A 27908-nucleotide genomic window follows, 5' to 3' on the forward strand; every position below is an offset into this window, starting at 1 on the left:
GGCAGTGTCAGGGCCAGGACAATATCTAGGTCAGTACTGGTTCCTGCTGTCTTGAGTTTGTTACAACAGTTAGCCAGGGTCTTGGCCCTCCAGTGAGCCAGGCCTGGGCTTCTTGTGCCATTACAGACATGACCTATGTTGGTAGCTATTCTTCCTTGACTTCTGTACACGAGTCTTTAGACATCTGGTTTCCCAAGATTGGGTGATCCCCAGTCACACACTGTGGCTGCTGCTGAGGTTCCCAGGCTGGAACAGTAGATAGATGTGAGTGGGGGTCAGGAACTATTTAAGTGACTTCCAAGGGGGGGCATGGGTGCCAGAATTGGGTGATCTGTAGATACACTCCTCTGTCTGCTTGTAATCAGAGAAATACCAAGCCTGGCACTGACCGACCCACTCAGCCAATCTACTTGGTCCCTGGACTTCCTCTGGTTTCCTGCTCAGCCTTCTACTAGGTGTCTGTTGCTTCTGAATATTGGAGCTCTCTGGGATGGTAGCCCTCCTGATGCCTAGAACCATGCCCCCCAGGTAATGCAGCACCCCTCCGAGGGTGGCCAGGTGCTGAGCCTCTGCAGCAGCATCAAAGAGGCCTCTGTCAAGGTGGCTGAGATCTGGATCGTCTCCCTGTCCAGCCAGCCCATCGACCATGAGGATAGTGCAATGCAGGCTGGCCCCAAGGCCAAATCCACAGGTGAGTCACTGTGCCTTCTTCCTCTGCCTTCCTCTGCTCATGCCACTTCCTGCCCACATGTGTAGGAGGGCTGTCCCAGGGTGGTTGGAGAAGGCAGGGTGGGATGTGATGTGTCTATTGGATTTCTTTCTAGTTAGAAACTTTTGGGGAAGTCATGTGCTGTTGAAGTTCTGTCATAAGTTCTGTGTACCTACAATATGTAGGTGTCACGGGGGTCTGTCATGCAGTACCTTTGATGCTCTGAGCACCCAGGTTCTGGTATGGGGCAGGTACTCTGCAACCATCATCTGCTGCTACTATCACAACTGGGGTCACTGTATTTCCCCTGCTCTCTTGCTCCACCAACCCCACAGCCATGTGGCCTGCTGTCCTTAGACTCTTGGTGCTCAGGGCCACAGCACTGGTGTCTCAAGTTCCCCTGGTCTACCTGGGGCTGTCACCTTATAGCTCCCCTTTGCTCCCAGGGGACGTTCTGTTGCCAATTCATTGCCATGGCATCAGGTGGAATCTAAAGGTACTCTTCCTTCTGTGTGCTCATTCCGCAGATAACTACTCTGAGGAGGAGTATGAGAGCTTTTCCTCTGAGCAAGAAGCCAGTGATGATGCTGTACAAGGGCAGGTAACAATTTGAGCCTGAGGTGGGAGAGGCCCCTGACATCTTCCATTTCCATCTCTATAGATAAGCGGCTTGGGACTGAAGGGGACTTCCCTGTGCTAGCCCATATGAGGTCTGTGGGTCTCAAGTGCCACATGGGATGAGAAGGGCAGAGGAGCTGATGTGTGGCACCTGGTTGCTTCCTCCCTGGGGCTAGGACATGTCAGTGGGCAGCCCTGCAAGGCTTGGGAGTGTTAGTCGCTGATGCCGGGTGATGGCCTCCGTCACACTGCCATGGGGTGGGCCTGCTGTCCTGGTGCTGTGGCCTCAGGCACTGTGCATGTCTACACAGGATCTTGATGAGGATGACTTTGATGTGGGAAAACCCAAGAAGCAGCGGCGCTCGATAGTAAGAACGACGTCCATGACCAGGGTCGGTGGAAACTAGTTTTACTAACACTGGGGAAGGGCAAGGAGGGTGGGCAATGGCTGGGAGGCTCACTGGGAGGCTGTGGGCAAGAGGACAGATGGCCTCACATGACATATGGCCCAAAAGATTCTTAGAATTCCCACTTGCCCTCAGGGCAGAATCCTGTCTAGCTAGCACCTGGCTGGTTTTAGTCAAAATAGACATAATAAGCCAGACAGGGCTGTCTTCTGGCCGCCATTCTCTCACACCCCACTCCAACTTTATATGGTCATCGAGCCCTGGGGTCTGGAATCAGGCTGGGATAGCTGCCTCAAGCCCACAAACCTACGTGTATAGGCTATTGAGGCTGATGTTTTCTCCATCACCACAGCACTCAGACTCACCATGTGTGGGACCAGTTCCTTTTTGGGGGAACAAGACTGGTTTGCCAGCATAGAGACTTGACTGTTAGGCCTTTCTCACAGGAGGAAACATGGAATAGGCTTCAGCCTATTCTTAGCCTGCACAGTGACTATCAGTGGGCCCTGGGGCCCGGAACTAGGCTGCAGGACTGGCTGGCATGGGTAGCCCCTTCCCAATACTGACCAGGGACAGCACTGTCAGCCTTTGACAGATGTGAAAAGGAGGTTGTGGGCAAACAGTGGCCACAGGACAAAAGCCACTCTGGATACAAACTGGGTCTTCCCTGAATACAGGCAGCACCATCTGGAGCTCTTGGGCCAGCCTGAGGGACCATGCAGGAAGCATCCTCCCTGTTAGGGTCAGCTCTGTGAGGGTGGCTGAGAGTCCCCGGAGAACAGTGGCTGGAGCAGAGGCACTGCAGCCAACAGTGTGAGCAGCTTCACTGGACTCATAGCACACAGGTTCCACGGTGTCATCCACCCTGTGCTCTCCTGACTGCCTCCCACAGGGCGGCAGTCTCCTTCTGAAGATGAGGTCAGGGCCTTTCCTGGGAGGTGCAGCTGTGGGAAGGTGCTGGAGAGCCTGGATAGAGCTGCAGAGGCTTCTAGAACTGCAGAGCCACCCTGTGCCCTTCCCTGGTTGCCCCTCAGTGGGTGTGGACTATCAGCACCCCCCTTCCCCCATGTTTCTGAGTCTGGCCTCAGTTTGTGCTTTCAAACACTAAGAATGTTCACGTGGTGTTTATGCCCAGTTTACACTTTCATAGATGTGAGCTGTGTCCCCTCCTGTCCCTCATTGAGAGTCCAGAGTGCAGTTCCTTGCTATGTCCCAGGAATGTAGCCCCTCTCCCCCTCATGCCTAATGTGAGATTCTTGTACTTCTTGTCTTACAGCAACAGAACTTCAAGCAGAAGGTGGTGGCGCTACTGCGCAGGTTTAAAGTGTCAGAGGAGGTGAGTAGGCCAGGGCTCTGCACAGCTGCTGCAGCGCCCTGGTGTCATGCTGGGCAGGGTGTGCTCCAGCAAGCTCCAGGCCAGGTCTGGCTCTGCACTTACCATCTGTGGGTACTGCCCTCTGCCTGCCAGCCTGGATGGTGCACCTGTAGTAGGACAAGCAGAGGGCTAATCATTGGTTCTTATAAATAGACTATTTGGGGGAGCAGTTTCAGGTTCATAGAAAAAGTAAGTAGAAAGTACAGAGTTTCCCATACCCCAGCTCCTGCCATGCACAGCCTGTTCTGTAGCCAACATGCCACGAATGTTGGTTTGTTAGCTTTTCTCTAATCCCCAGTCTTGGGTATTGAGTTTGTTCATCAAAAGAAAAATCATAAAACAGAGTCAAGAGTATAGTGTCCCCATAGTAGAGAGAGGACACTTGAATGTTTGTCCTCAAAGTGTGCACCCACCCTTTGCATCCATTTATGCAAGGGCCACACCCCATAGCAGCAGAGTCCCAATCCAGCCCTAGCACCAACATTTAGCAGTTGCTCTTCACATGTGCAGGTATTGAGGGTGGCTCTTCTCAGCCATGGGGCTTTCTGTGGGGCCAGCATCCACTCTGAAACATCACCAGCATGATTCAGTGGAATGGCCTCTAGGACCTAAATCTTGAAGCTTGCATCTCATAGCGAGACAGACTCAGCCTAGTTGAAAGTGTGCACGTAGCAAGGAAGCTGCCTGGCCTAGGACTGTGCAGGCTTTTAGGTTGAGGAAATTGGATCATAACCTCGGAGTTTCATGTTTACCAAGCAATAGGGCTGCGTCTCAAAATAAACCTGTCATACTCGGCTTTTGTTCTGGCTTCTGAGACTCAGCCTAAACTCTGGAAAGTTTAGCCAACATCCTGGACATTGGTCAGGGAAAGAACGTTTTTATTTTGATAGGAATAATCTCCCACGTTTGTGAAGAATTCATGCAAGTTATCAAGCCATGTGATTTGTTCCATATCTGTTTTGTACTGTTCCCGTTCATGTGAGAAGACCATCTAGCCAGAACTCCACCATGTGTCTCCACACCCCTTGTTACTAGGAGTTATGCACAGGCACTGACTCCCACTCACAACCCACATCCTGGAATGTGTGCTCACCTGTGTGGGACTGTAGACCAAAATACAGACAGGGCTGGAGAGACAGCTCAGCAGTAAGAGCACTGGCTGACTGCTCTTCCAGAAGATCTAAGTTCAATTTCTAGCACACACATGATAACTTGTAAGCCATCTATAACTCCAGAGAATCCAGTGCCTCCTTCTGGCCTCTACCAACACCAGGCACACATGTGGTCCACAAACAGATATACAAGCAAAATACCCATACACATAAAATAATAATAATTAAAAAAGAAAATGGCAGGTGAGTTGCATATATATGTATATGTGTGTGTGTGTGTGTGTGTGTGTGTGTGTGTATACATGTATATGTATTTTTTTTTCTTTAAAGTACATCCAAAGAATGCTGTTAATAGTTGGAGACTGAAAAGCCAAAGGTGCTGGCAGATTCTCATCTGGAGAGGACTAGATCTTCATAGACAGTGCTGCATCTTCACATCCTCACACAGTGGATGGGAACAGCGCTATTCCAAAGGCCTGCCTCTTACTGAATCACCTTGGGGTTAGGTTTCAACATAAGAATTTTAGGGAAGCTAGGTAGTGGTGGTACACAGCTTTAATCCCAGCTATCTGGAGGCAGAGGCAGGCAGCTCTCTCAGTCAAGGCCAGCCTGGTCTACAGAGCAAGTTCCAGCACAAAAAAATTTTAGGGAACACAAATATTCATATTAAAACATTCTGCCCCTAGACCCCAAAATTCATTTCCTTCCCTCACACAAAATATGTTCATTCTAGCCCTTAAAATCTTAATTCACTCTAGCATCAACTCAGATTCCTTTTGTTTGTTTGTTTGTTTTTGTTTTTGGAGACAGGGTTTCTCTGTGTAGCTTTGGAGCCTGTCCTGGAACTCACCCTGTAGATCCACCTGCCTCTGCCTCCCTAGTGCTAAGATTAAAGGCTTGCACCACCACTGCCTGGCCAACTCAAATTCTTAAAAACTAGAGTGTCCCAGTACTGTCTACATCACTACAGGTCCAAGTGTGAGCATAAAATCAAATTATATGCTTTCAAGGTAAATTATGAGACCAGCACAAGGCAGATACTCTGTTCTAAGAGGAGAAAGGGGGAGTAGGGTAAATGCTCCCTAGTAAGTCCAGAACCCAGCAGGGCAAAATTTTTTGTACATTTATTTTATCTATTTGTTTGGGATGTGTGTGTGTGTGTGTGTGTGTGTGTGTGTGTGTGTGTGTGTGTGTGTGTGTGTGTGTGTGTGTAGAGGTCAGAAGACAACTTGCTGGAGTCTGTTTTCTCATTCCACCATTTGAGACACAGGGATCAAACTTAGGTCCTTAGACTTGGTAGAAATTTCCTTTACTCTCACTTGCCTCTAACACTGTATCTTAAGAAAGAAAAAAAAAAGGATTGATTTATTTTATAGGTATGAGTGTTTTGCCTGTATGTATATATGTGCACTACATGCATATCTGGTACCTACGGAGGTCAGAAGAGGGCATCAGATCCCCTGGAACTGGAGTTACAGATGGTTGGGAACTGCCATATGGGTGCTGGGAACTGAACTCCATTCCTCTACAAGGGCAGCCAGTGCTCTGAACTGCTGAGCCATCTTTCCATTCCCCAGACATTGAATCTTAAGGCTAGAAAACCCTTCTTTGTTTCAATAGTCTGCTCTCAGGACACATGGAGCGGGGTCTCTAGGACCTGGCAGTACATCCACAGTGTCACTGGGTGTAGCCTGCAGTGTCTCAGATAGCAGCTGTGTGCCTTATGGCTTTCCTGGGCTGCCACTGTGGCCAGAGACTGCAGTTCTGCCTCTCAGAGCACTCCACTGCCGTGGCTTCTCTGTTCTTTACTGGAAAGGGTCCTTTTAGACATGGCCCTGATTCCATCTCAGGCCTCTGCTGGGATAGCACATCCTGTGGCAGCCAATTTAAAATGACCGTATTTCTGCAAACTTTGAGAATTGGCACCTCTTGGTGCTGCAGAGATTGGCCTCGGTGCTGTCTGAGGGACCGTGGCTATTGCCTGACCACAGCTTTGTGCCTCAGGAGCAACTACTTGAAACCATGCTGCCCTCAGGACCTCAGCATGGAAGCATCTTTGGGTCATCTCCCCTCATCTTGTTGAGTAGGTCCTCACTCCCTCTGTGCATATTGCTCTCTTCAAACTTCTTGTGGCCAAACATACTTAATTTTTAAAAAATACTTTATTTTTGTGTGCATATGTGCACATCTGTGTGGGTGTTTGTGCACATGACTGCAGTGCCCATAGAGGACAGAAAGGGACATTGGATTCCCTGAGCTGTAGTTATAAAGCGTTATGAGCTGCCTGACTTGAGTGCTGGGAGCTGAACTCTGGTTCTCTGTAAGAGCAGCACACACACACTATAAACCACTGAGCCATTTCTCCAGTTCCTACTTCCACTCTACAACCTGGTCTAGCTGGGACTTTTCCAAATCTGTAAGATCTAGTTGTCTTTTGATTTTTACCTCATTTCCCCCCTTGCTTTTTTTTTTTTTTTTTTGGTTTTTCGAGACAGGGTTTCTCTGTGTAGTTTTGCGACTTTCCTGGAACTCACTTGGTAGCCCAGGCTGGCCTCGAACTCACAGAGATCCGCCTGGCTCTGCCTCCCGAGTGCTGGGATTAAAGGCGTGCGCCTCGAGAGAGAGGTACCGTAGCTCCCTCCAAATTGGAGGTTTATTTTGCCAGATACCCTGTTCTGTCATTTACAAGTTCTGTCTTCCATAAAATACCCAGACCCAGACCCTGTAAATCTACCAAGCTTTTTCTTCTTTGTCATAGATGATCTTTCCTCCAGGTCCCAGAACCATATTTTTTCATTTTGGGTCTGCTTTATTTTTACCAACATCCTGTTCCATCACCACATACAGTGGCTCCCTGCTCCTCTGTGCTGGTTACTGCCTTCTTCTAGGGCTGATCATCTTAGACTGGGTAATGGAGAAGCCAACATTTCTTGTTCATGGTTCTGGAGGCTGGAAGTCCAATATTAAGGCTCAGCAGATTCAGAGTCTGGAAAAGACCTATTCTTCAAAGATGGTGTGTGTGCATTCATACGTATGTTTGTGTGTGTGTGTGTGTGTGTGTGTGTGTGTGTCCATCCTCACATTGGGGACAGAAGGAGCCCATTCCCCCCAGCCCTTTTTCTGTGGTCACTAATTTTCATGAGAGCTCCACCCTCACGCTTGAATCACTTCCTAGAGTACCTTCAACATGAAACTTGGGAGTTTCTCTTGATAGATATATCCTGACACCATCTCTATGGGAAACACCTTCAGACTGAGCACAGCTTTGATCAGGGTTTGCCTGGGGGAACAAAAACATGACTCTACCAGGCCAAGAGGACTTTCTGGGAGAGAAGAGCCTCATGTCTTGGTTGAGAGGATGATTACAGGGTCTGACGTGTTGTCCAAGTGTGACTGCCTGTGTGCTTCACAAGATGTGAGCACTGTGTTCTGACACACCCTGGACAAGCCTGTCCACATAGGAGGGTGATCACACCCTGAGTCCACCTGAGGTCCTTGTGAGATGATCCCAGTTCCTAAATCAGAGTAGTCAAGAAAAGGGGTTGGGGAAATGGCGGCTCCGTGAGTCAGGCGCTTCCTGCACAAGCGCGAGGACCTGAGTTTTGTTTGTTTGTTTGTTTGTTATCTTTCGAGACAAGATTTCTCTGTGTAGCCCTGGCTGTTCTGGAACTTACTCTGTAGACCAGGCTGCCCTTGAACTCACAGAGATCCACCTGCCTCTGCCTTCTAAGTGCTGGGATTAAAGGCGTGTGCTACCACCGCTCGGCTTCAGGTTCAGCAAGAAACCCAATCTCAAAAAATAAGGCACAAAGAGGTGGAAGGATTTTTTTGTTTGTGTTTTGTTTTTTTGAAGGGAGTTTCTCTGTGTAGCCCTGGCCAACCTGGAATTTGCTTTGTAAACCAGGCTGGCCTTGAACTCAAAGATTCTCCTACCTCTGCTTCATGAGTGCTGGAACCAAAGGCATGCGCCACTACACCTGGCTTAGAGGAAAATATTTGACATTAGCTTCTATCCTGTGAACACACACACAGAGAGAAAAGAAAAAGAAAAAAGCAATCAAAATGGGATGTTTGGCAATAAGTGTAGTTCTGTGGCCTTGTCTGTCCTCTTGGTCTTGTTCCTGCACACCCGCCTTTGTTAGCCTTCAGCTACTAGCCAGACAGTGGCACAGGCCCCTCTGGGGCTTTCACATGTCAGCATTGCTGTAGGTCCTAGATTCGGAGCAGGACCCTGCAGAACATGTTCCTGAGGTGGAGGAGGACCTGGATCTTCTGTATGACACACTGGACGTGGAGAACCCCAGCGACAGTGGCCCTGACATGGACGATGATGACAGTGTCCTTAGCACCCCCAAGCCCAAGCTAAGGTAAGCCACGCCAGGTTGAAACTGCCACTTCTTTTTTAGTTTGTTTGTTTTTCTTTTTTTTTTATTAATTTCATTTATTTATTTATTTATTATGTATACAGTGTTCTGTTTGCATGTATCCCTGCATGCTAGAAGAGGGTGCCAGATCTCATTACAGATGGTTGTGAGCCACCATATGGGTGCTGGGAATTGAACTCAGGACCTCTGGAAGAACAGCCAGTGTTCTTAACCACTGAGCCATCTCTCCAGCCCTTGTTTGTTTTTCGAGACAGGGTTTCTCTGTGTAGCTTTGGTTCCTGTCCTGGATCTCGCTCTGTCGACCAGGCTGGCCTCGAACTCACAGAGATCTGCCTGGCTCTGCCTCCCGAGTGCTGGGATTAAAGGCGTGTACCACCGCTGCCCAGTTTGAAACTGTCACTTGTAATCAGCTTGAGTCTAGACAGAAGGAATTCTGAGTGGCCTGGCAGTATTGTTCTGGAATGGTTTGGGTTGGTTGAGTTGCCCTGTGATTGTGACCCATGTTTAACCCTGGGGAACCACGGGCTTGGACAGTTCTCACAGCGTAGACCAGCAGGGACATCCTGAGAGGAGGCAACATGAGGTGAGTCTAAGGTCATAGTGGATGGACAGAGCCAGGTAGCTTTTTCCCAATGACCCAAAGAAAAGGATACCTTTGTAGAAAGACAGATGAGGGAGGATGTAACTACTCCTGATCCACTGTAACTTGGTCCATAATCTTTTCATATGGTGGAGTATTTCTCAGGGTGAGTGGTAACCATATAAACAGACCACGGTGCTTGCATGTGCATTGGGAACAACAGACAGGCAGAACCATCTGGAGGTGGCAAGGGGGAGCGTCTAGGAAGGTTCTCTGTGAGGCCAGAGCTTGGTCCTTGAGGCAGGCTGTGGAGGAATGAATGGCCCCAGGGTACCCCCACTGTCCTCGGGTTTGAGGTATACTGGAAACTGCAAGGGTCTACTATACAGGCAGCAGAGGAGAGGCCCCAGCCAGCGCCCCTCCTTGGTTTGGCTGGGAGGACATCTGGCCAAGTCTGGCCTAGGGCAGAAAGAGAAGAAGGAAAACAGGCCAGTCCACACACATGTAATGTGTACATGTGTGACCTGGAGAGGCTTAGCCCTCAGGACAGGTAGTATATAGACTTGGGTCTTGGTGTAGCTACTGAGAACAGGGAAGCTCAGGATGTCCCAAAAAGTTACAGACCCTTTGTTTTTTAAGTTTTTAACTTGGACAGTAGAGAGAAGCACACACAAGAAATTTGGGTTCCTTATATCTTGCAATTAATTAATCATAATTCTTAGTGCTGAGTAATTATTCATTACTGCTGGGCTTGGTTGCGCATGCCTGTAATCTTAGCATTTCTGAGACTGAGGCAGGAGGAATACTAAGTTTAAGGGCAGCTTGGGCTATAGAATGGGACATGGGCCAATCAATCAATCAATCAATAAGTTCCAGCATCTCTTATGCTCTCCATTCTGGGGTGGCATCCTCAGGCCTTGGCTTCTTTTTCTACCTATGTCTTGCTGGGCTCAGGGCAGGGTGTTGAACTGCTGGCATGGGGGATGCCCTTTAGGTCAAGCAAGCTAGTGTTCCTTGTCCTCCTCCACTTTAGTACCCCTTATGCTCAACACTGGTCCTTCCTGCATAGTATCTTATATTTTAGGGTTGAGTGTGTTCTCTGCTGTAGTGACTTCTGGGCTCACATTGGGTCCACCCAGAGAGTCCAGATCCTCCCCATCATGAACCCCAGGACATTAACTATAGTGACATAGTGTAGCTTAGAGTTTTCCTGCCTGGCCCACGGTCAGGACAAATCTCTCTCACCTGCCAGTCCCACAGCCGCTCAAACCCGACCAAGTAAACACAGAGACTTATATTGGTTACAAACTGTATGGCCGTGGCAGGCTTCTTGCTAACTGTTCTTACAGCTTAAATTAATCCATTCCCATTAATCTATACCTTGCCACATGGCTTGTGGCTTACCAGCATCTTCACATGCTGTTTGTCATCATGGCGGCTGGCAGTGTCTCTCTGACTCAGCCTTCCACTTCCCAGCTTTATTCTCCTCCTTGTCCCGCCTACACTTCCTGCCTAGCCACTGGCCAATCAGTGTTTTATTTATTGACTAATCAGCAACACATTTGCCATACAGAACATCCCACAGCAACATAGTCCCTGGCCAGCTAATGCCTGTAGTTCTGGAGTGATGTGTGATCACTTTGGGGCTGTAATCCTGAGTGGCCATGCACAGGTGACACCCTGCATCTCTAGATCTCTACATAGCTTCATCACCCACATGGCCGTGCAGGTATCCTGTCTGTCTCAACTTGACTTCTTTAACATCTCTTGGCTTTCTGCTTTCCTTGACTCCTGTTTATTCACTCACACTTTATCTTGCTGAAGACAGATGCATTGGTCTGGATTGGCAAGAGTTGGCCTGGCTGGTCTAGAGTTATGGCTATTCTAGATTAGTCTGAAATGGCTTTGTTAGGCTTGGTCTGTTGTGGCCTAGGGGGTGTTAAATCATCTATTGGTCTGGAATAGTCTGACTATGTCTAGGAAGGCTTAGAGTTCTGGTCCTGTCCATGGTGCTTTTGTGCTGTTGAGAATGTTCTTCTGGTTTCTGTGATCTGGGTACAGAGCTCAAGGTTCTCAACAGGGGCAACCCCCATTCAGAGCACTGAGATACCCTGTGCTGACACCCAGTCTCCTTATGTTACACCACGAGCAGATGGGGTCTCCTCCTCCTCCTCCTTCTCCTCCTCCCCCTTCCTCTTCCTCTCCTTCTCCTTCTCCTTCTCCCTCTCCCTCCTCCTCTTCTTCCTCCTCCTCCTCTTCTTCCTCCTCCTCCTCTTCTTCCTCCTCCTCCTCTTCTTCCTCTTCCTCCTTTTCTACTTCCTCCTCCTCCTTTTCTTCTTCCTCCTTCTCCTCTTCTTCTTCCTCCTCCTCTTCTTCCTCTTCCTCCTTTTCTACTTCCTCCTCCTCCTTTTCGTCTTTCTTCTTCCTTCCTCTTCATCATCATCATCATCATCATCAAGACAGGGTTTCTCTGTGTAGTAATCCTGGCTGTCCTGGAACTCGCTTTATAGACCAGGCTGGCCTCAAATTCACAGAGATCCTCCTGCCTCAGCCTTCCAAGTGCTGGGATTAAAGGTGTGCACTACCACCACCTGGCTGATTTTCTTATTCTTTTCTTCTTTTTTAAATTTAAATTTTATTATGGGAGGTGACATGCCTGTGCCACAGCATATGTGTGGATGTCAGAGGACAAATCGGTAGGGTTATGTCTCTCCTTCCCACTGTGTGGGTCCCAAGGATCAAACTCAGGTCTTCAGGCTTGGCAGCAGGTGCCTTTACCCATGGAGCCATCTCACCAGCCCTGGAATACATGTTTTCTGCAACTGACTTCATAGCCAGTGCAGGAGCTGTGCCTGCCTGGAGTTCAGTCACTCCAGAATCCTACTATGTGTGTGAAGTCCCCTCGGGAGTGGATGTGTAGTCACACAGTTCTTCCACACGGCCTGCTGTTGAGTTCCACGCTGCTTTCCCTTCTTTGTGTAGTGTGTGTAGTGGGATCTTGGGAAATAACATCTGCTCCTTCTTCATCCAGGCCATACTTCGAAGGCCTGTCACACTCCAGCTCACAGACAGAGATAGGGAGCATCCACAGTGCCCGGAGCCACAGGGAGCCTCCAAGCCCGGTGAGTAGGGCCATGCTGTGCAGTGGTAAGACCCTTAGACCGGGCTGGGCATTCTCATGTGTCCTGGGCTCAGGGTTCTGCCCAGTAGAAGGTGATTCTTCTAATGTAATCCTGAGTTCATGGTCTGTGAAATTCCAAGCTAGTCTCCCTGGGCTCCCCATCCAGAAGTAGACATCCTCGTTCTGTAGCACAGCCCAATTCCTGTCTCATCACCTGCAGGCTGATGTACCTGAGAAGATGAGATCCCTGGGAGGCCAGCAGCCAAGTGACAGCATCTCTGACACGGTAGCCCTTGTAAGCAAGCATGGGGAGCATTCACCATGTGCAGCAGACTCAAGTGTACAGTGAACTTCACATGGAAGATGTGTGCACCACCCTCAGGGATGACCAGGCTGCCTGGTGATCAGGGCACCCTTGGTTCACCCTTCTTGGATATTGACTGGGTAGCTCAAGTGATGGCTGTGTCCCTAGCCTTGCTGTCAGACCCAGGCCCTCATGGAATCTCTCAGATATGGTGCAGGGTGGGTGGGTGCTGGTCCCTTAGTAATAGTTGGACCAGGAGCTACTTGTAGGAGAAGAGTACCTCTCCTCTTGCCTCCATGTGACTGTGCCTTATGCAAGACCTTAGGTCAGAGGACGCCCAGAGCCTTACCCTAAACCACGGGCACATGCATTGGAGAGGCATGATAAATGTTTCTGGCTGGTGGGTGCATATGGCTCCTTCTCAATCCATCAGAGTTCACCAGCCCCTCGGGAGGCATCAGGGCAACCTGATGATAGTCCAGAGGCTGAGACGTCTACCCTGGATGTGTTCACTGAGAAGCTGCCACCCAGCGGAAGAATCACCAAGACTGAGTCTCTTGTCATCCCCTCCACCAGGTGTGGGCCTGTGCTGAGGGACTATGTACCCCTTTGGGGAAGGGTTGTGGGAAGCCAACTATTTGGGCCAACTCCAGAAACTGCATGTGGGTCCCCTACTCCATCTGTCAATAGCAGCTGACTCTGGCCATCTGCTGGCCTGCGACTCTAAGGCCAGTGTGCCCAAGAAGTGCCACCTTCCATTCTGCTATTCTTGGAAATGAAACTGCTGAGGGCTCAGGGTGCTAGGGAGATTGCAATGTCACATCACAGGGGTCTGCTGGGTGGGGGGGGTGGCAGCTGTTGTGGGACAATTCAGTGTGCGACCTGCAGTGAACGTTTGGCCTGCCACCCCAGCTGTTCTCCTTTGCCTTTCCTGGTGTCTAGCAGGTCAGAGGCAAAGCCAGCTGGCCGCCGGGGCCGGAGCACATCCCTGAAGGAGCGGCAGCCAGCTCGACCGCAGAATGAGCGGGCCAACAGCCTGGACAATGAGCGCTGTCCAGACACGAGGAGCCAGCTGCAGGTTAGCGTGGGAGCTGAGGGAGGATGCTCCAAGTGGCAGGCAGAGGCAGAGAGAAGCCTAGGGGCCCTGAGGACTGGGAACACATGGAAGGTTTACTGTGAAATTCCCTGCAGACAGGAAGACAGTCATAGGTCCTCTTGTTAGGAAGCCTGTTGACCCTGGGGTTAGTTATAGCCATCCTGTTGCTCTCTCTGAATCAGAGCCACCTAAAGGGTGGCCACTCCAGACCAGGGGACTTCCTTGTTAGGCACTTCCTTACTTACTCCCAGCCTCCATGACTGCTTTGGGATATGGGGTATTGAGGCCCAGGGCTGCAAGTTGAAAGGCCTGGGTGCTGCATCTCCTTGTGTGGACACCTCACTATCTCTAGATTCCCAGGAAAACTGTGTATGACCAACTGAACCACATCCTCATCTCTGATGACCAACTCCCCGAGAATATCATTCTTGTCAACACCTCTGACTGGCAGGGACAGGTAAGGGGTACAGCCATGTGCTCTGTCTTCTGGGGAATTAAGACTTCATATGGCTTTGAAGAACACCAGTCCATGCTGGGGGAGTGGGGGGTACTGATGATCAGCTTTGCCTGGATATCTGTGGGTCCTGTGGGACCTGTGATGAGGGTTGGATAGGGACTACTAGGTGCTATGTCAAGGTCATTGTCAGCTTGTCCCTTTCTAGTTCCTCTCAGATGTCCTACAGAAGCATACACTTCCTGTGGTATGCACATGCTCTGCTGCTGATGTGCAGGCTGCCTTTAGCACCATTGTCTCTCGGATACAGCGATAGTGAGTCTGCCATCCTTCGTTACTTGGGGCACCACCCTTTGGCATTTCTGCCTGAGTATTTACTGGGGCCTTACATCCCAACCCTGCCTGCTGTTTGGAAACAGGGGATATTTGATCTTGAGAATCATGGATGGTTCCAGATGTGCTGCCCATAAACTCCCCAGAGCTTTATTCTGATTCCCAGTGGGTATCTTGAAACTCATTTAAGGGTGATAAGGGGAAGAAGCACTCTCTGGTGGGCTGCTTCCATTTACAGCGATCCCAGCAGAGGCCTTGAGCACAGTCTTCTGGCCCAGGCATATCCAGGCAGATATTCGGCTTCCTATCCTCCAAACTCGGAACTCCTTTTGGTGGGGCATCCTGGGTTTGATAGCTCCTGCACCTTAGGGGCATAGGCTTCCTAGAGCTCAGCAGGGTGATCCTGGGCCAGAGACAGTGAGGCATCTGTCCCTCTCTGCCCCACCCTCTTGGGATCGCAGCTGCAACTGCAATTCTCAGCCACCAACCCCTGTGAAGATCGCGGTGGCGGGAGCACAGCATTACCTCAGCGCCATCCTGCGGCTCTTCGTGGAGCAGCTGTCTCACAAGACGCCTGACTGGCTTGGCTACATGCGCTTCCTCATCATCCCCCTGGGTGAGGGGCCTTGGGCTACTGGCCACCTGTGACTAAACCTGAGAGACCTCAGAGACAGGGACACAGCCTGGTGAGGGTAGAGGTACCAATATGACATGCTTCTGCTGTTTAAAAATTCACAGTTATTTTCACCACATTGAAAGGTCATGTGTGCCAGATATAGTGTTATGCCTGTCCCCCTAGCACGCGGAAGCTAAGGATCAAAAGTGCCAGATCAGCCTGGAACCAGGCTCTGCAGTAAGACCTAAGTCTTCCCTCCACTTTCCTTTCTTCTCTTTGACAAATGTCCTAATCACGTAGACTGTGTCACAGGGCAAACTAGTGGTCCACCACAGATCACTCCACATGAGCTTTGGTTTCTGTCACCAAAAATGCAAAAAGTCTTTATGGGTTGTTATGACTCTGTGGACTTTTGGAGTAGCCATTTGGAGTTCTATAAACACATAACTATAAAACACACCTGGCCAGGCTTCATCTGTTTACCAGTAGTGAAGTTTAAAGGCAGCGCCTCACCTGGGGGCCTTGCCTCATTGTCTTCACTGATCTTTCTGCCTTCACCTTTGACTTTTGTCCATCTCATTTGCCTTCCCTGGTAGAGCAACAGGAAGCGGGAACTTTGTCATAGCCCCTCCCCCACCCTGCAGGCTTACAGCAGAGGGGCTCAGGGCTGCTGGGTTGTCTGGGGTTGGGCAACTCCACATGGTGATAGATTTCCTGGGGCTCCCAGGCTCCCACCCTGTGGCCAGGTACCTGGGTTCTGTGGACTACCGCTACAACAACTTCTTCCAGGATCTGGCCTGGAGAGACCTGTTCAACAAGCTGGAAGCCCAGAGCAGTGGTGAGGCCAGGGCACTGTGTTGGTGAGGGGGGCTGCCCCTTGCATTGGAGAAAAGGCCCCTTTTACTGGAGACCTCCCATCACAAGAGATCCTATTTCTCAGGCTCACTGTGGGGTGGGAGGTGTGTTACGGGGCTTCCCTCACCCAGCCTGAGTTTTTAGCCTTATTGTGGGCTGTGACATTGGGAAGGAGCAGGCACAGGGCTCCAGAACAGGCCTTCAGGGTTTGAGAAGGAACCCTGGCACCCCTGTCTAGGACCGTTGTGGGTGGGCACTTGAGCCAGAGGCAGCTAGCAGAAAGCAAATAGAGAAGAGCCAGAATATAGTGCCTGGGACACAGCGCAGACCCCTAGTCACGTGCTGACCTCTGTCGCCTCCACCTCGTGCAGTGCAGGACACACCAGACGTCGTGTCACGCATCACCCAGTACATCTCAGGAGCCAACTGTGCTCACCAGCTGCCCATCGCAGAGGCTATGCTGACCTACAGGCAGAAGAGGTAACATGGTGGGCCAGGGCTGGGGGCCAGGATGGAAAACCCGAGTGTGCCTGCTTGGCAAGAGCCTGTAATGAATCTATGTCAGATCAGAATACCCAGTTGAGTTTTCAGGACCTTTTATTTTTGTGCATGTTAACATTCTACATGATGTAGTAAAAGGTACTTGTTCCTGTTTTCCTCATATCTGGTCATATTTCTTCCACATGGCTCCTTCCCCACAGGTTCCCTACCCCTGGTTTGGCCTCTGGGTGAACAGTCAGATCATAATCCCATCTGCTCAGAGTGGAGCAGTGCTCAGGAGTTATGTGTGAAAGATTGGACAGAATGGGTCTTGGCCTGGGCTAGATACTTCCTCTCAAGAAGCTGAGGGCCTTCTCAACACTGGATCTTAGGGAACTGAACATATCTCTTTTGGCTCAGACCTCTGGACAATCTACCTGTCTTAGGGTTTCTATTGCCATGAAGAGACACTATGACCACAGCATCTTTAGAAGTTTAGAACTTAATAGAAGAAAACATTTAATTGGACGGCTTACAGTTCAGAGGTTCAGTCCATTATTATTATGGTGGGACATGGCAGTGTGCAGGCAGATATGGTGCTGGAGAAATAGCTGAGAATCCTACATCTTGATCCAGAGGCAATAGGAAGTGTACTGAGGCACTGGGTGTGGCTTGAGCATATATGAGACCTCAAAGCCCACCTCCACAATGACACACTTCTCCAGCAAGGCCACATCTCCTAATAGTGCCACTTTCTTTGGGGGCCATTTTATTTCAAACCACCACACTACCCTACATGCAGTCAAGAAGAGTTAAATGCACAGAGCCTAAGGCAGCCTCCTCTTTGGTGTCCAAGGTGGGCCCAGCACCTTGCTCAGGAGGGGCATAGACCCTGCAGCCAGTGACAGCAAAGTTCTGAATCTCCGTAAATTGCACATGCCACACACTACCTTCCCCAGTCCGAAAGATAGTTAAAGGCTAATCCACTGTAGTAGTTCAACAGAGAAGTCGAGCCTTGCCCCCTGACTGCCTGGTGCTCAGGGACCTCCTGGTGGGGCGGGGCAGATCCATCCTGCACAGACCCTCTAGGAACCCTCATCCCCCTCCCGGCTGCTGCTCCAGATCAAGGTGGGTGAAGAGCCAGCCAGACCAGCAGGGGCCGTTCTGCTACTGCCTCAGTGTGTGGAGGGTTTGTTGTTATTCCTGGGTGTCCTAACATGTATGTTTTCTCTCTTGGTGGCTTTCCAAAAAAGGAAAAAGCACTTTCACTTTGACTTTACCCTGAGGTACAGCTCTCTGGCCTATACCCCTATCTGTCTCTCGGCTGGTCTTTAGGGCTTGTTTAGCAGGATCATTGCCCAAGTGCCTCTCCTCTGATGCTCAGGCAGGATCCCTGTTCCTTGAGGAGCAGGAATGAATCCCTTTTTGGGAGAGGTGCACATGGGTCCTTTGGCCCACAGAGCCAACCTCAGGCAGTTTGTACTGTTAAACTAAGCTTGTGTCGACCCTGTGTTGGCGTCTGACTTCCCGTGTTGGCTTTGCTCCTCGCACTTGACAGTAGCAGTAATCTGGCCACACACACAGCCTCAGGAGAGCGCGGCACCACCAGTGTTGGGCCTGAATTTAAGAGTGTGGAGGTAGGAGTGTGTAGTGGCACAGTGTGGTAGGGGCCTTACCCACTTTCTGCACTATAAAGTCAGCTCCCAGGGCTAGCAGAGGTACAGAGGGGGTTTGTAATATCTTTTCTAGTTTCTTTGGAGGGGGGCAGCCAGGCTTTTGAGGACCCTAAGTAGGAGTAAAGTGCTTTTCTTCCCTGAGAAGACCTCATCCTCTGAAAACTTGACTGCTCCCAGGTCCCCTCAGAGCTACCCTTTTCCTTGCTGAGAGGGTCCTGCACACTGGCCTCAAGGTATCTGTTCTCCTGGGAAGAGTGCCCAGGACAGAGTCATGGGTCCAGGGTCCTCATTGCTGGTAGTGCTACCCATTATTCCAGCCAGCAGGACACAGAGGAGGGTCCTTAAATACCAGCTTGCCCTGCTAAACAAGCCCCCAAATTAGAGAAAGACCAGCCTTCACCCTCCCTCCTGCCTTGAGGCTTGGCCTGTCCACCGGCTGTGAAAGGAAGAGCCTGCAGCATGCCCTCCTGTGCTGTACTCATATCTAGTCAAGCCAGGCTTGAGGAGACCCTCTGTCCCCATACCTCCCTTTGCCTGTGATACAGTAGTGACACCGGCACTAGGTAGGCACGGGTACCTGCAAGGAGCCAGCGAAGACCCATGTTGCCTGGCCTTCCCTGTAGAGCTCTGGCAGAGTGTGCCTGCTCCTGTCTGCCTCTTACCTGAAGCTGGGAATGAAGCTTGTCCTCTGATGGCAGCTGAGCCCTCCGGTCATACAGGGACAGCACATGCTCCAGGCTCCTGTTCTGGTGTATATGGGTGAAATGGTCGTTGGGCCTAGGCTCTGTCTTTGGCTTCATGGCAGGTCTTGGGAACAGATCAAGGGCATGGTTCTTAGATGCCAACCACTTGACTTCCATGAGTACCTGTCCTACAGGCCCTGGCTGCCTCTGCATCCAGGCTCTTGGTTTGCCAGCTAGTGTCACTGCTGTTGCACCCATGGTGGTGCTATCTGCATGGCCCAGGATGCAATGTGACACTGGTGTCATAGTTGCTATACCTACGCTGGTTCTGTCTGCATGGCCCTGGATGCAGCTTGGCTTTGAGTTCTGGTAGCTTCTCCATGTTGCAATGTCTCCTGTGTCTTGTCACACATGGCCTTGTCAGCCCCGCTCTGTTCCCAAGTATCTTAGAGTAGACCACAGATAAGAGGCTGCTCTGCCATGGTCCTAGAGGGCCCTACAGAGTATGGGTGGCCAGTGGGTTAGAGCCCTCCACATTAGGAACCACTATGCTTGCCTGCTTTTTAAATTTGAACCTGGGCCTGGAATGGTGTGTGAAGTGGGCAGACAAGGTAGGGCAGTTTGGGGCCAGGAGTCAAGTCATTTGAAATGGACAAGGGAGAAGAGGTTTCTCTTGTCAAAACTGCCCTCCTTAGAAAGGAAGGGAAGGCTGGGAATTTAGCCATCTCCAGTGGGCTAGCATAGTCCAAGACATCTGACAGGCCTGTGGGTATGAGGAGGACATAGAGAGACCCCTCCTGCTGCATAGGCCACTGGTCTATCTTGTGGGTGCCTTGTGAGTGGGAGCACTGGAAACAAGCCTCTGCCCCACCAGGGAGATGAGCTGCCAGTCCTGGAAGCTCATGCCACCCAGGACAGGTGACTGGCTGATCACACACCTCCCAAGTTCTGTTTTGCACAAAGATGCCTCACTGAAACCGTGTTAGGCAGCACCTGCTGCAGTGTGACACCGAGCCTAGACACAGGAAGAAGCCCATCCATCTCAGCACTTGGCCTGATGTACATGTACATCTCTGCAACCGGTGTTCTGGCCTCTAATAGCAGTGTAAGGAAACCAGATAGAGCTGAGAGAACCACGCAGAAATGACTCCAGCTACTAACGTGCTCTTCAGATCAGGAAGTCACCGGGGAGGGCAGGCGGGAAGGGCATGGAAGAAATAGGACTACCTCTGCCGTCAGTCCTTCCAAGAGATGGAGGACTCACTCTGACTGCTGATGGAACCATGTGCACCACGCTGAGGCTATGCCTTGTGGGAGACTGGTCAGGGAGCCGCCTCCTCAGAGATGCACCACATGGCTAGCCCTAGTGGGTAGTGCGTGGAAGGGGGACAACGAATGATTCTTCATCTCGGCCCCTGATCTCAGGCCTTGGCATCTTCATGTGGATGGGCATGACGAGCACTTCCAGGACAAGCTGCTGTTTTGCCGAATGTTGTACAGAGTCAAGTACAGACAATACCTCATCCAGTCACTAATCCTGGTCAGCTATTCAAACTCTTCCCAAGAGTCCTGCTCAGGCCTCAGACTACACTTAGATGTTACCGTTAGAACCTCGCATGTCTACCCCAGCATGTTAGCCAAAGCTGCAGGCTGTATAGATGGCACTGACTTCACACAGACTCAGGAAGAAACCTTCATGCACTGGTTTTGGGAAAGGCAACCCCAGTCACTGGAGAAGGCCCAGTTCTGGATTCCATGGGCTTGCACATGAAGCAAGGAGTTGGCTTGATAGGCCTGGAAACAGGCAGATAGGCAGGGCTGCACAGGCACCTGCAATAAAAGCATTTTCCTTCAAGGGTCTCGAGCTCTAGTATTCGCTCCCCAGTTGCAGGACTGTACACCAGCTTCCTCCCAGGGGTGCAGAAATCCTCTGCTTATCGTTATGTTGGTAAAATGGAAAGGATCCACGTATCAGCCATGTCATCCAGGGGCCTTTCTGTAGTGACGAAGAGTACCTATGGGCAGGAGATGTGGCTGAGGGCCATGGTGGGAAGAGGTTAGGGATGAGTGGGCTGGGCCCCTGGGCAGAGGACAGCCGAGGTTGGGGTGCTCTAGCAGAGAGTCTAACAGTCTGTTTTTGCTCCCAGCCCTGATGAAGAATCCTCTCAGAGGTTCATTCCCTTTGTTGGGGTGAGTATCTAATCACCAGCTTCATTCACTGGGAACATGAACCTGCTAAGATTCCTGTCAAAACAGAGTCCTTTTCTATTAGCTTGCACATACAAGAACCTTCCTCACCATGTGAGCCCACTGAGGACTGCTTAATTCCTTCTCATAAATGCTCCTTGCTCACTTCCTGCATTGTTTGGTTCCCACAGTGAATACATGGGAGTATAAGCCCCTTTTCTGGGGGAGGTGTGTCAGCCTGTCAACTCAGCACTCGGGCGAGGAGGCTCAGCCCTGTCTACAAGATAAGGATGAGCCTTCTGGCAGGTTTGCTCAGTTAGGGCTGTACCTCCTGGCATAGGCTAGACATGACCAAATGTGGAGGCTCGCTCTCAGTCCCATTTTTACAGCCTTTGCATCTCTGTCATAGGTTGTCCTGCTGTGAGATCTCTAGAGCACCGTGACACTTGATCTCCAGGCAGTGACAGCTATCTTTATAGCATCCTGTTCGGGGCCCTTTCTGTAGTGACAGAAGTGCTCTATGGGTACCTAACATGGCTGAGACTGAATTTGATATTGTAATTCACTCTGGACTGCCACAGCTTCATGTGGCTAATGGCCACCTTGCTGGACGGTTCAAGCCTGAAGCACTCTCCCACTTGGCCCATACAGTATTCGGAGCAGCTCCTGCTTCTGCATCCGTGTTTTTCCTGCCAGCATCCAAGTCTGATGGATGTCTGGGACTAACCAGTCACATGCACATGGGATTTGCCACTGTCCAGAGCTGAGCCATGCCCCATAGATAGGAGGATGCTGGGACCTGTTTCCTATTCTGTGGGTACAGAAGCTGGGCAGCAGCAGGGACATAGGAACCTATCTGAGATGAACTCCAAAGTGGTGCCTAAGCAGAGCAGTAGGGCTCCTCAACCTCCCCACCTGCCTCTAGCCAGCATCTATTACTTCCCAGGTTGTGAAGGTTGGAATTGTGGAACCATCTTCAGCCACATCAGGTAACTTCATCCCTCTTTGAGGACTGTTCAGGTAGCCCTCTGGATAGGTGGTCCCTCTGGTCTTAAGGACCAGCAAATGTCTACTGATTCTCCTATACTTACAAAGCCTCAGATCAAGGCAAAGTGGCAGTTCTCCCAGCCAAGAAATGCTGTCCTGCCCCCCCATGAGTTCCTCTGCCTCCCCTCCTTGCCCTGAGAGCTGCCTCTCCAGCCCTAACTCGGGCTCCAGCCAACTGTGGGGCCGACCGGAAGGAAGGCTGTCTGCCCACTGCCTGTGACTCTTCCCTAAGGAGACTCGGACGATGCAGCCCCCTCGGGCTCCAGTGTGCTGTCTTCTACACCACCGTCTGTGTCTACATCTCCTGCGGCCAAGGAGGCTTCACCTACTCCACCCTCCTCCCCTTCAGTGAGCGGAGGCCTGTCCTCCCCCAGGTAAACAACGTGGCTCTCATCTTATTTGTTAAAAGGTGACATCCACCCTTTGTGTTACCCATTTTGTCAGCAATACAGGCAGATGCTGGTGAAGGAGTGGTGGGGGTCCTGTGAGGGATACTTGGGGCCGGGGCCGGGTGCCATAGAGCAGTGTAGGAGGTAGCTGATGTCTTTAATGAGTACTCCTAGGGACAGGAGTTACCGTAAATGAACATGGGCCTCACTGAGCCTGGATGCACCTTTGCGCAGAGTGGGCTGTTAAAGAGGAACTGACGGGGGAGGTGCAGGTGACAGCCCGTCAGGCCCCACACAAGCGAGCTGAGTCCTACCAAGCCACCTGAGTCCTGAGCAGAACTCAGACAACCAAGTTGAACTGGGGAGTTTGAGTGCATAATGAACATGGCCTGAAGGTCCAGTCAGGTTGCTGGCTCTTTGTCAGGGCCCTTCTAGCTACCTGCTCTCACCAGGCACTCACCTCTGATGAAGCTATTCATCTGAGTCCTAGGAGAGTAGGTGTGCAGGCTGCATGGCAATTTTGCCAGGGCGCCAACAGTATGCCAGGAGACAAGTGGGCAGTCAGCTCTGCAGAGCTTCTCATAGTTCACTGGCACTGGCCAGCGGTTAGTAGGTAAGGTGCCGGCCACACCTCCTTGCCTACAATGGCACAGTGACATCATGAGTGTGAGTACCTTCCCTCTGCCTTTCACAGCCAGGGCATCGGCGCCGAGCTCATGGGGCTGCAGGTGGACTACTGGACGGCAGCACAGCCCGCGGACAGGAAGAGGGATGCTGAGAAGAAGGACTTGCCCACCACCAAAAACACGCTCAAGTGCACTTTCCGGTCCCTCCAGGTCAGCAGGCTGCCCAGCAGTGGCGAGGCTGCAGCCACACCCACCATGTCCATGACTGTGGTCACCAAGGAGAAGAACAAGAAGGGTGAGGTGGGAATGTACTGAGCAGGGCTGGACAATAGGAGAGGGGCCTCTGTGGTGATTATTGGTGATGGGGATATCATTCTCACACCTTAGCAAGTTCCCAGTAAGTTCATAATCATGAGCCCACAACTCACTTCAGAAGGGGTTAGCAGTCAGATATGTTTTGACAGCTGTGAGGACACTGAGGTTCTAGGCAGCCTCTGACTTCAGGTAGACTATCAGGCAAGAGGGTGCTCTGTATGTGGTCACAGCAAGAAGCTGAATCCCAGGTGAGCAGGGGCCAGCCAAGTCCCCATCGCTATTTCTCTCCCTGCCTGCTGCTGGGGCTCTGGCCAGTTTGGCCCTGAAGGAGCAGTGGATCAACAGCAGGGCTCTTTTCTTCCCAGTGATGTTTTTGCCCAAGAAAACCAAGGACAAGGATGTGGAATCTAAAAGCCAGTGCATCGAAGGCATCAGCCGACTGATCTGCACAGCTAAGCACCAACAGAACATGCTTCGGGGTGAGCATGGGCCAAGGGGCTGCATTATAGGGTGCTGGGGGAATCAGTCCATGACCCAGGTCCTTTTTGGTTCTGTCTATAAAATGTGAATGCAGAACAAAACAGATGGCTGGATTTTCAGATTTGCTATGAAAGGCATTCTTAGAGAGATTCACACTTGGAACACGTTTTGATAAGGTACTTACATGCATCTAACAGTCTTTCAAGTTCAAATAATTTTTCAGCCTTTTCTGTGTTTTTATTGATAGAGATATGGTGGGGGTTGCTAGAGATTGAACCTAGGGTTTCATGCATGCTAGGCAAATGCTCTTCCATTGGGCTATATTCCCAGCCCTTCATTTTAAAGATTGGTTTTATACCTAAGTGTCTTACAGAGGCTATTCTGTAAGCAGTGCATTCAGAGTGTAGGACTCTTGGTCCTCTGTGGATTTAGGGTCCTGAGTCTTCCTAAGGCTCCCTCTGGAAATGCAGCTATTTTAAGTAGGACCTTGTGAAGTGTCATGCCTGGCTGAAGTGTGGCTAGACTGCCTTTGCCACTGGTCCCCGGGAGGTAGACCCACCATGGCACTGAGTCTTGGGAGGGCAGGTGGTAGAAAGGGCCTGGTAAGCATGGCTTCCTCCAGTTCAGGATCACCCTGCCCGCTGGCAGCAGCCCACCATTTCAGGTGGTTGCCTCGCCAGGCAGGCAGATGGTTAGGTGGCCCTCTCCCACAGTCCTCATCGATGGCGTGGAATGCAGCGATGTCAAGTTCTTCCAGCTGGCTGCCCAGTGGTCTTCCCATGTGAAGCACTTCCCTATCTGCATCTTTGGACACTCCAAGGCCACCTTCTAGCCCTACCCACGGAAGGGCTGACACAGGACAGTGGAGGGGCCCATGTCCTGCTCTGTGTCAGCTATCAATGGAGGGACACTGTGTTTCTGTTAACATGTGGTTACTACAGAGACAGACTCTTCAAAACACAAAGAAACAGTCTTAAGTATGAATGTGCTCACAGCCCAGAAACTAAGGGGAAGCTAGCTCCCTGTGGGCCACCGAGTAACTTTGCTCTGCTTATTAACCAGAATATGTGGGCAGTGGAAAGGCTGGTAAGAAGGGAGGTGAGCTCTGGTCTCATGAAACCCCAGGACCACAAGCAAGAAGTGTTCTTGTCTTTGTGTCCTGTCCTTCCCTGAAGTCAGGAATCTGCTTTCTTGGGGGGTAGGGAGCAGGGTTCAGGCTTTGGAGTTTAGTGGCCAAAAGCTGAGGGTAAAGGGCATGTTTGGTCTCCTAGCATGGGATGTCGGCCCCTAGCACCCCCATGTGTGGTTCCCAATAAACTCCAGCCTCATGGCGGAGGTTTTACAGTAGCAGATCTTTCTAATGCTCTCAGATACATTTGACGACGTAGCTGCCAAGCAGATGTTGCTCTTGTGAAGTCCCCTTGGGTGGGGTAAAGCCAGCAGGAGCTACATACCCACCCCTGCCCCTCTGGCTCCAGCTCCAGAGGCACTGCTAGGCTTCTGTGGATCCTGCTGCTCAGATAGGTGTCCTTGCACATTTCCCAGTGTTTGTCCTGGAAATGGGAGACACTGCTGGGTCTGTCTGAGGCCTGCTCTACCATGCCCTTCCACCTCTCTTCTGCCTGCTGGACAGGAACATCCAGGACTGGCCATGTGGGGTTGAGAATCAAGGTTGTAAACTGGAAACAGGCAACTAGAGGGGTGTGTGTGTGTGTGTGTGTGTGTGTGTGTGTGTGTGTGTGTGTGGTGTGGTGTGGTGTGGTGTGGTGTGGTGTGTGTGTGGTGTGGTGTGTGGTGTGGTGTGTGGTGTTTAGTGTAGCCAGTGGAGGAAACAGGCAACTAGAGAGGGGTGTGTGTGTGTGTGTGTGTGTGGTGTGGTGTGCGGTGTTTAGTGTAGCCAGTGGAGGAAACAGGCAACTAGAGAGGGGTGTGTGTGTGTGTGTGTGTGTGTGTGTGGTGTGGTGTTTAGTGTAGCCAGTGGAGGAAACAGGCAACTAGAGAGGGGTGTGTGTGTGTGTGTGTGTGTGTGTGTGTGTGTGTGTGTGTGTGTGTGTGTGTAGCCAGTGAAGGCTCCAGCAGGCTGGTCTAACTACAGAAGCTATCCAAGGGTCTATCCAAGCTAAGCTCCTCAAAGAAGCCACCTGGATCCCATTCTTGGTGGCAGCTCTGTCCTCCACCACCTTCCCACTCAGCAGGAGAGGGATGTGCTGGCCTGCAGCAAGTATCATCCTGACTGTACATGCCCCACCAGATTCATGAAGGGGTTACTGCCTCAGTCCTAATTTTTTCAAGAATCCTTTCTTCCTCTCTGGGGTGTCATTGGAAGAATGAATGCCTGCCCCTTTGAAAGCTGTGGCACTCCCGGGCACCCTGGTGGTTCAATAGGAGCCCAGAGTTTGGGGTCCTGACCTTGAGAACCTCCTAAGAGCATGCTCAGAAAATTGCCAACAATAGGGCTGAGTTTGAGGACTCCTCACTTTTCCTTGGGTGAAAGATGGCCCATTTTCTTTTTACTTACTTCCCCACCCCACCTTGCTGAAAAGAGTCCATTTGCCCAGGGTGAGGCCCTGTACTGCTGCTGGGTTGGGCCCTAATCCCTGGGCACAGGGCTTAGTGGTAGTGGAACCCCTGGTGAGGAGTACTCTGAAAAGATCCTGTTACAGAGCCAGGCCACTGTGATCCTTGGAGCTTAAGAGCCTGGCTTACCCTACCACTTGCGTTTCTTCCCAAAGGTCAACCTTGGTAGGAAAGATTTGGCCTGGAATTCTGGCCTTGAGGCAATGGGTGGGGGGGAGGGGAGCAGAGGGAGGATGTTTCAAGCTTATGCCTGAGAACAGCCCCTTTCCTGGAGAACTCTTCCTCTGTACATGCGTCCTTGATTGTCCAGAGGTCTGACTTTATACAAGAGAAGGGTATGGGCAGAGAGCCTCTGTCAGCAGCTGGCCCAAGACGAAGTCAGTAAAGCCTAGCACATGAGCACCATGCACCCACCACCATAGCAGCGCCAGGTGCAGACCTAGAAGCAGTCATCCCCTGTGCCTCAGTTTCCCCGTTGGTTAAAGAGAGATGGTCCATTTTCCTTGCCTACCTCATGGAGCTGTAATGAGGATTCAAGAGAAGCACTTTTGTCCCTTTGAAGGATGACTAGACACCAAAGCCCCCTGACAGGCAGTGCAGTGTTGAGGACAGCAGTGTGCGATACATCCCACAGGCCTTAGGCCTGGCCACACAGCCTGTGTGGATGGGAAGGTTCGCCCTCATTCCTGTCAGTTGGGGGCCCTGCCTCCTACCTTCACGTTGGCCCCTGCCACCACCCTCTGAGTATGCAGCTCAGTATCACTGTTTGGTACCAGAGCGGGGAGGGGAGGGGTGGCCCTCGGCTCCTGTGCAATGGCTTGTCCTAGCCTTATCCTGCAGGCCTCATTTCTGCCTCTAGCCTCCATCTCAAATGAATTCCTTATAAAAAATGTCCCGGCACTTCTTCCCTGAGCCAGGGTACTGGACCCTCACCTGCTCTCCAAACCCCCACGCCCTCCGGAGACTGCTCTGTCCTGGAGAGGGGCCAGCAGAGGCTGACCGCCTTGCGTGAGGATGACTCCGTCCACTTCTGAAGACTGTCCAGCGCGTTGTGACTGATTTCTAGGGTGTGTGTATGTATTGCTAGTTTGTTTGTTTTTAGTGGAAAGCAGGATTCATGTAAATAGCTTTTTTGGGAACAGATGCTGATCTGTCCCATGCGACCATGTGGACGATTTTAAGGTGCTGAAGCGACACTAATAAACTGACGGCGCTCAGGCCGCCCACTGCTGTGATTTCTTTCAATGTATTGGGGCCACGCGGCTGGGGCCCTGGGGTGCGGGGGCGCAAGCGTCGAGGGCGGAAGCAGCAGCGGAGGGCGGGGTCTGTAGAACGGAAGCTCCAGGTCCACTCCGCCCCTCTTAGGATTCTGTCTCGGCTGTCTGAGGCTGGTCCCTTCGGTTCCACTGAGTTGCCTTCACATTAGTCCGAGCTCACCGCCACTTCACTGAGTCCTCCTGGCCGCTCCATCTATCCAGACCCA

The 27908-nt window shown here is 51.2% G+C and overlaps 1 protein-coding gene across 6 annotated transcripts in view; it reads left to right on the forward strand.

Moving 5' to 3' along the window:
- Positions 1–27642, forward strand: part of Pacs2 (phosphofurin acidic cluster sorting protein 2) — a 69341-nt gene extending 41699 nt beyond the window's left edge. Inside the window, exons 5-25 of one of the 6 annotated variants that reach the window (XM_052739148.1) lie at positions 529–691; positions 1237–1310; positions 1639–1719; positions 3011–3070; positions 8431–8588; positions 12218–12308; positions 12528–12602; positions 13045–13187; positions 13554–13689; positions 14060–14164; positions 14370–14476; positions 14956–15110; positions 15838–15948; positions 16337–16445; positions 17699–17731; positions 20952–20994; positions 21938–21980; positions 22271–22412; positions 23122–23348; positions 23734–23847; positions 24562–27642. In XM_052739148.1, the coding sequence (XP_052595108.1) occupies positions 529–691; positions 1237–1310; positions 1639–1719; positions 3011–3070; positions 8431–8588; positions 12218–12308; positions 12528–12602; positions 13045–13187; positions 13554–13689; positions 14060–14164; positions 14370–14476; positions 14956–15110; positions 15838–15948; positions 16337–16445; positions 17699–17731; positions 20952–20994; positions 21938–21980; positions 22271–22412; positions 23122–23348; positions 23734–23847; positions 24562–24680 (2289 nt within the window). In that variant the 3' untranslated portion in view covers positions 24681–27642. The remainder of the gene's footprint in view (positions 1–528; positions 692–1236; positions 1311–1638; positions 1720–3010; positions 3071–8430; positions 8589–12217; positions 12309–12527; positions 12603–13044; positions 13188–13553; positions 13690–14059; positions 14165–14369; positions 14477–14955; positions 15111–15837; positions 15949–16336; positions 16446–17698; positions 17732–20951; positions 20995–21937; positions 21981–22270; positions 22413–23121; positions 23349–23733; positions 23848–24561) is intronic. The other 5 variants (XM_052739149.1, XM_052739150.1, XM_052739151.1 and 2 more) reach the window with 5 other exon arrangements.
- Positions 27643–27908: the final 266 nt, after the last annotated feature.

The sequence above is a fragment of the Peromyscus californicus genome, unplaced genomic scaffold, assembly GCF_007827085.1.
Source record: "Peromyscus californicus insignis strain IS unplaced genomic scaffold, ASM782708v3 Scaffold_15__1_contigs__length_86483966, whole genome shotgun sequence".
Classification (NCBI taxonomy): Eukaryota; Metazoa; Chordata; class Mammalia; order Rodentia; family Cricetidae; genus Peromyscus; species Peromyscus californicus.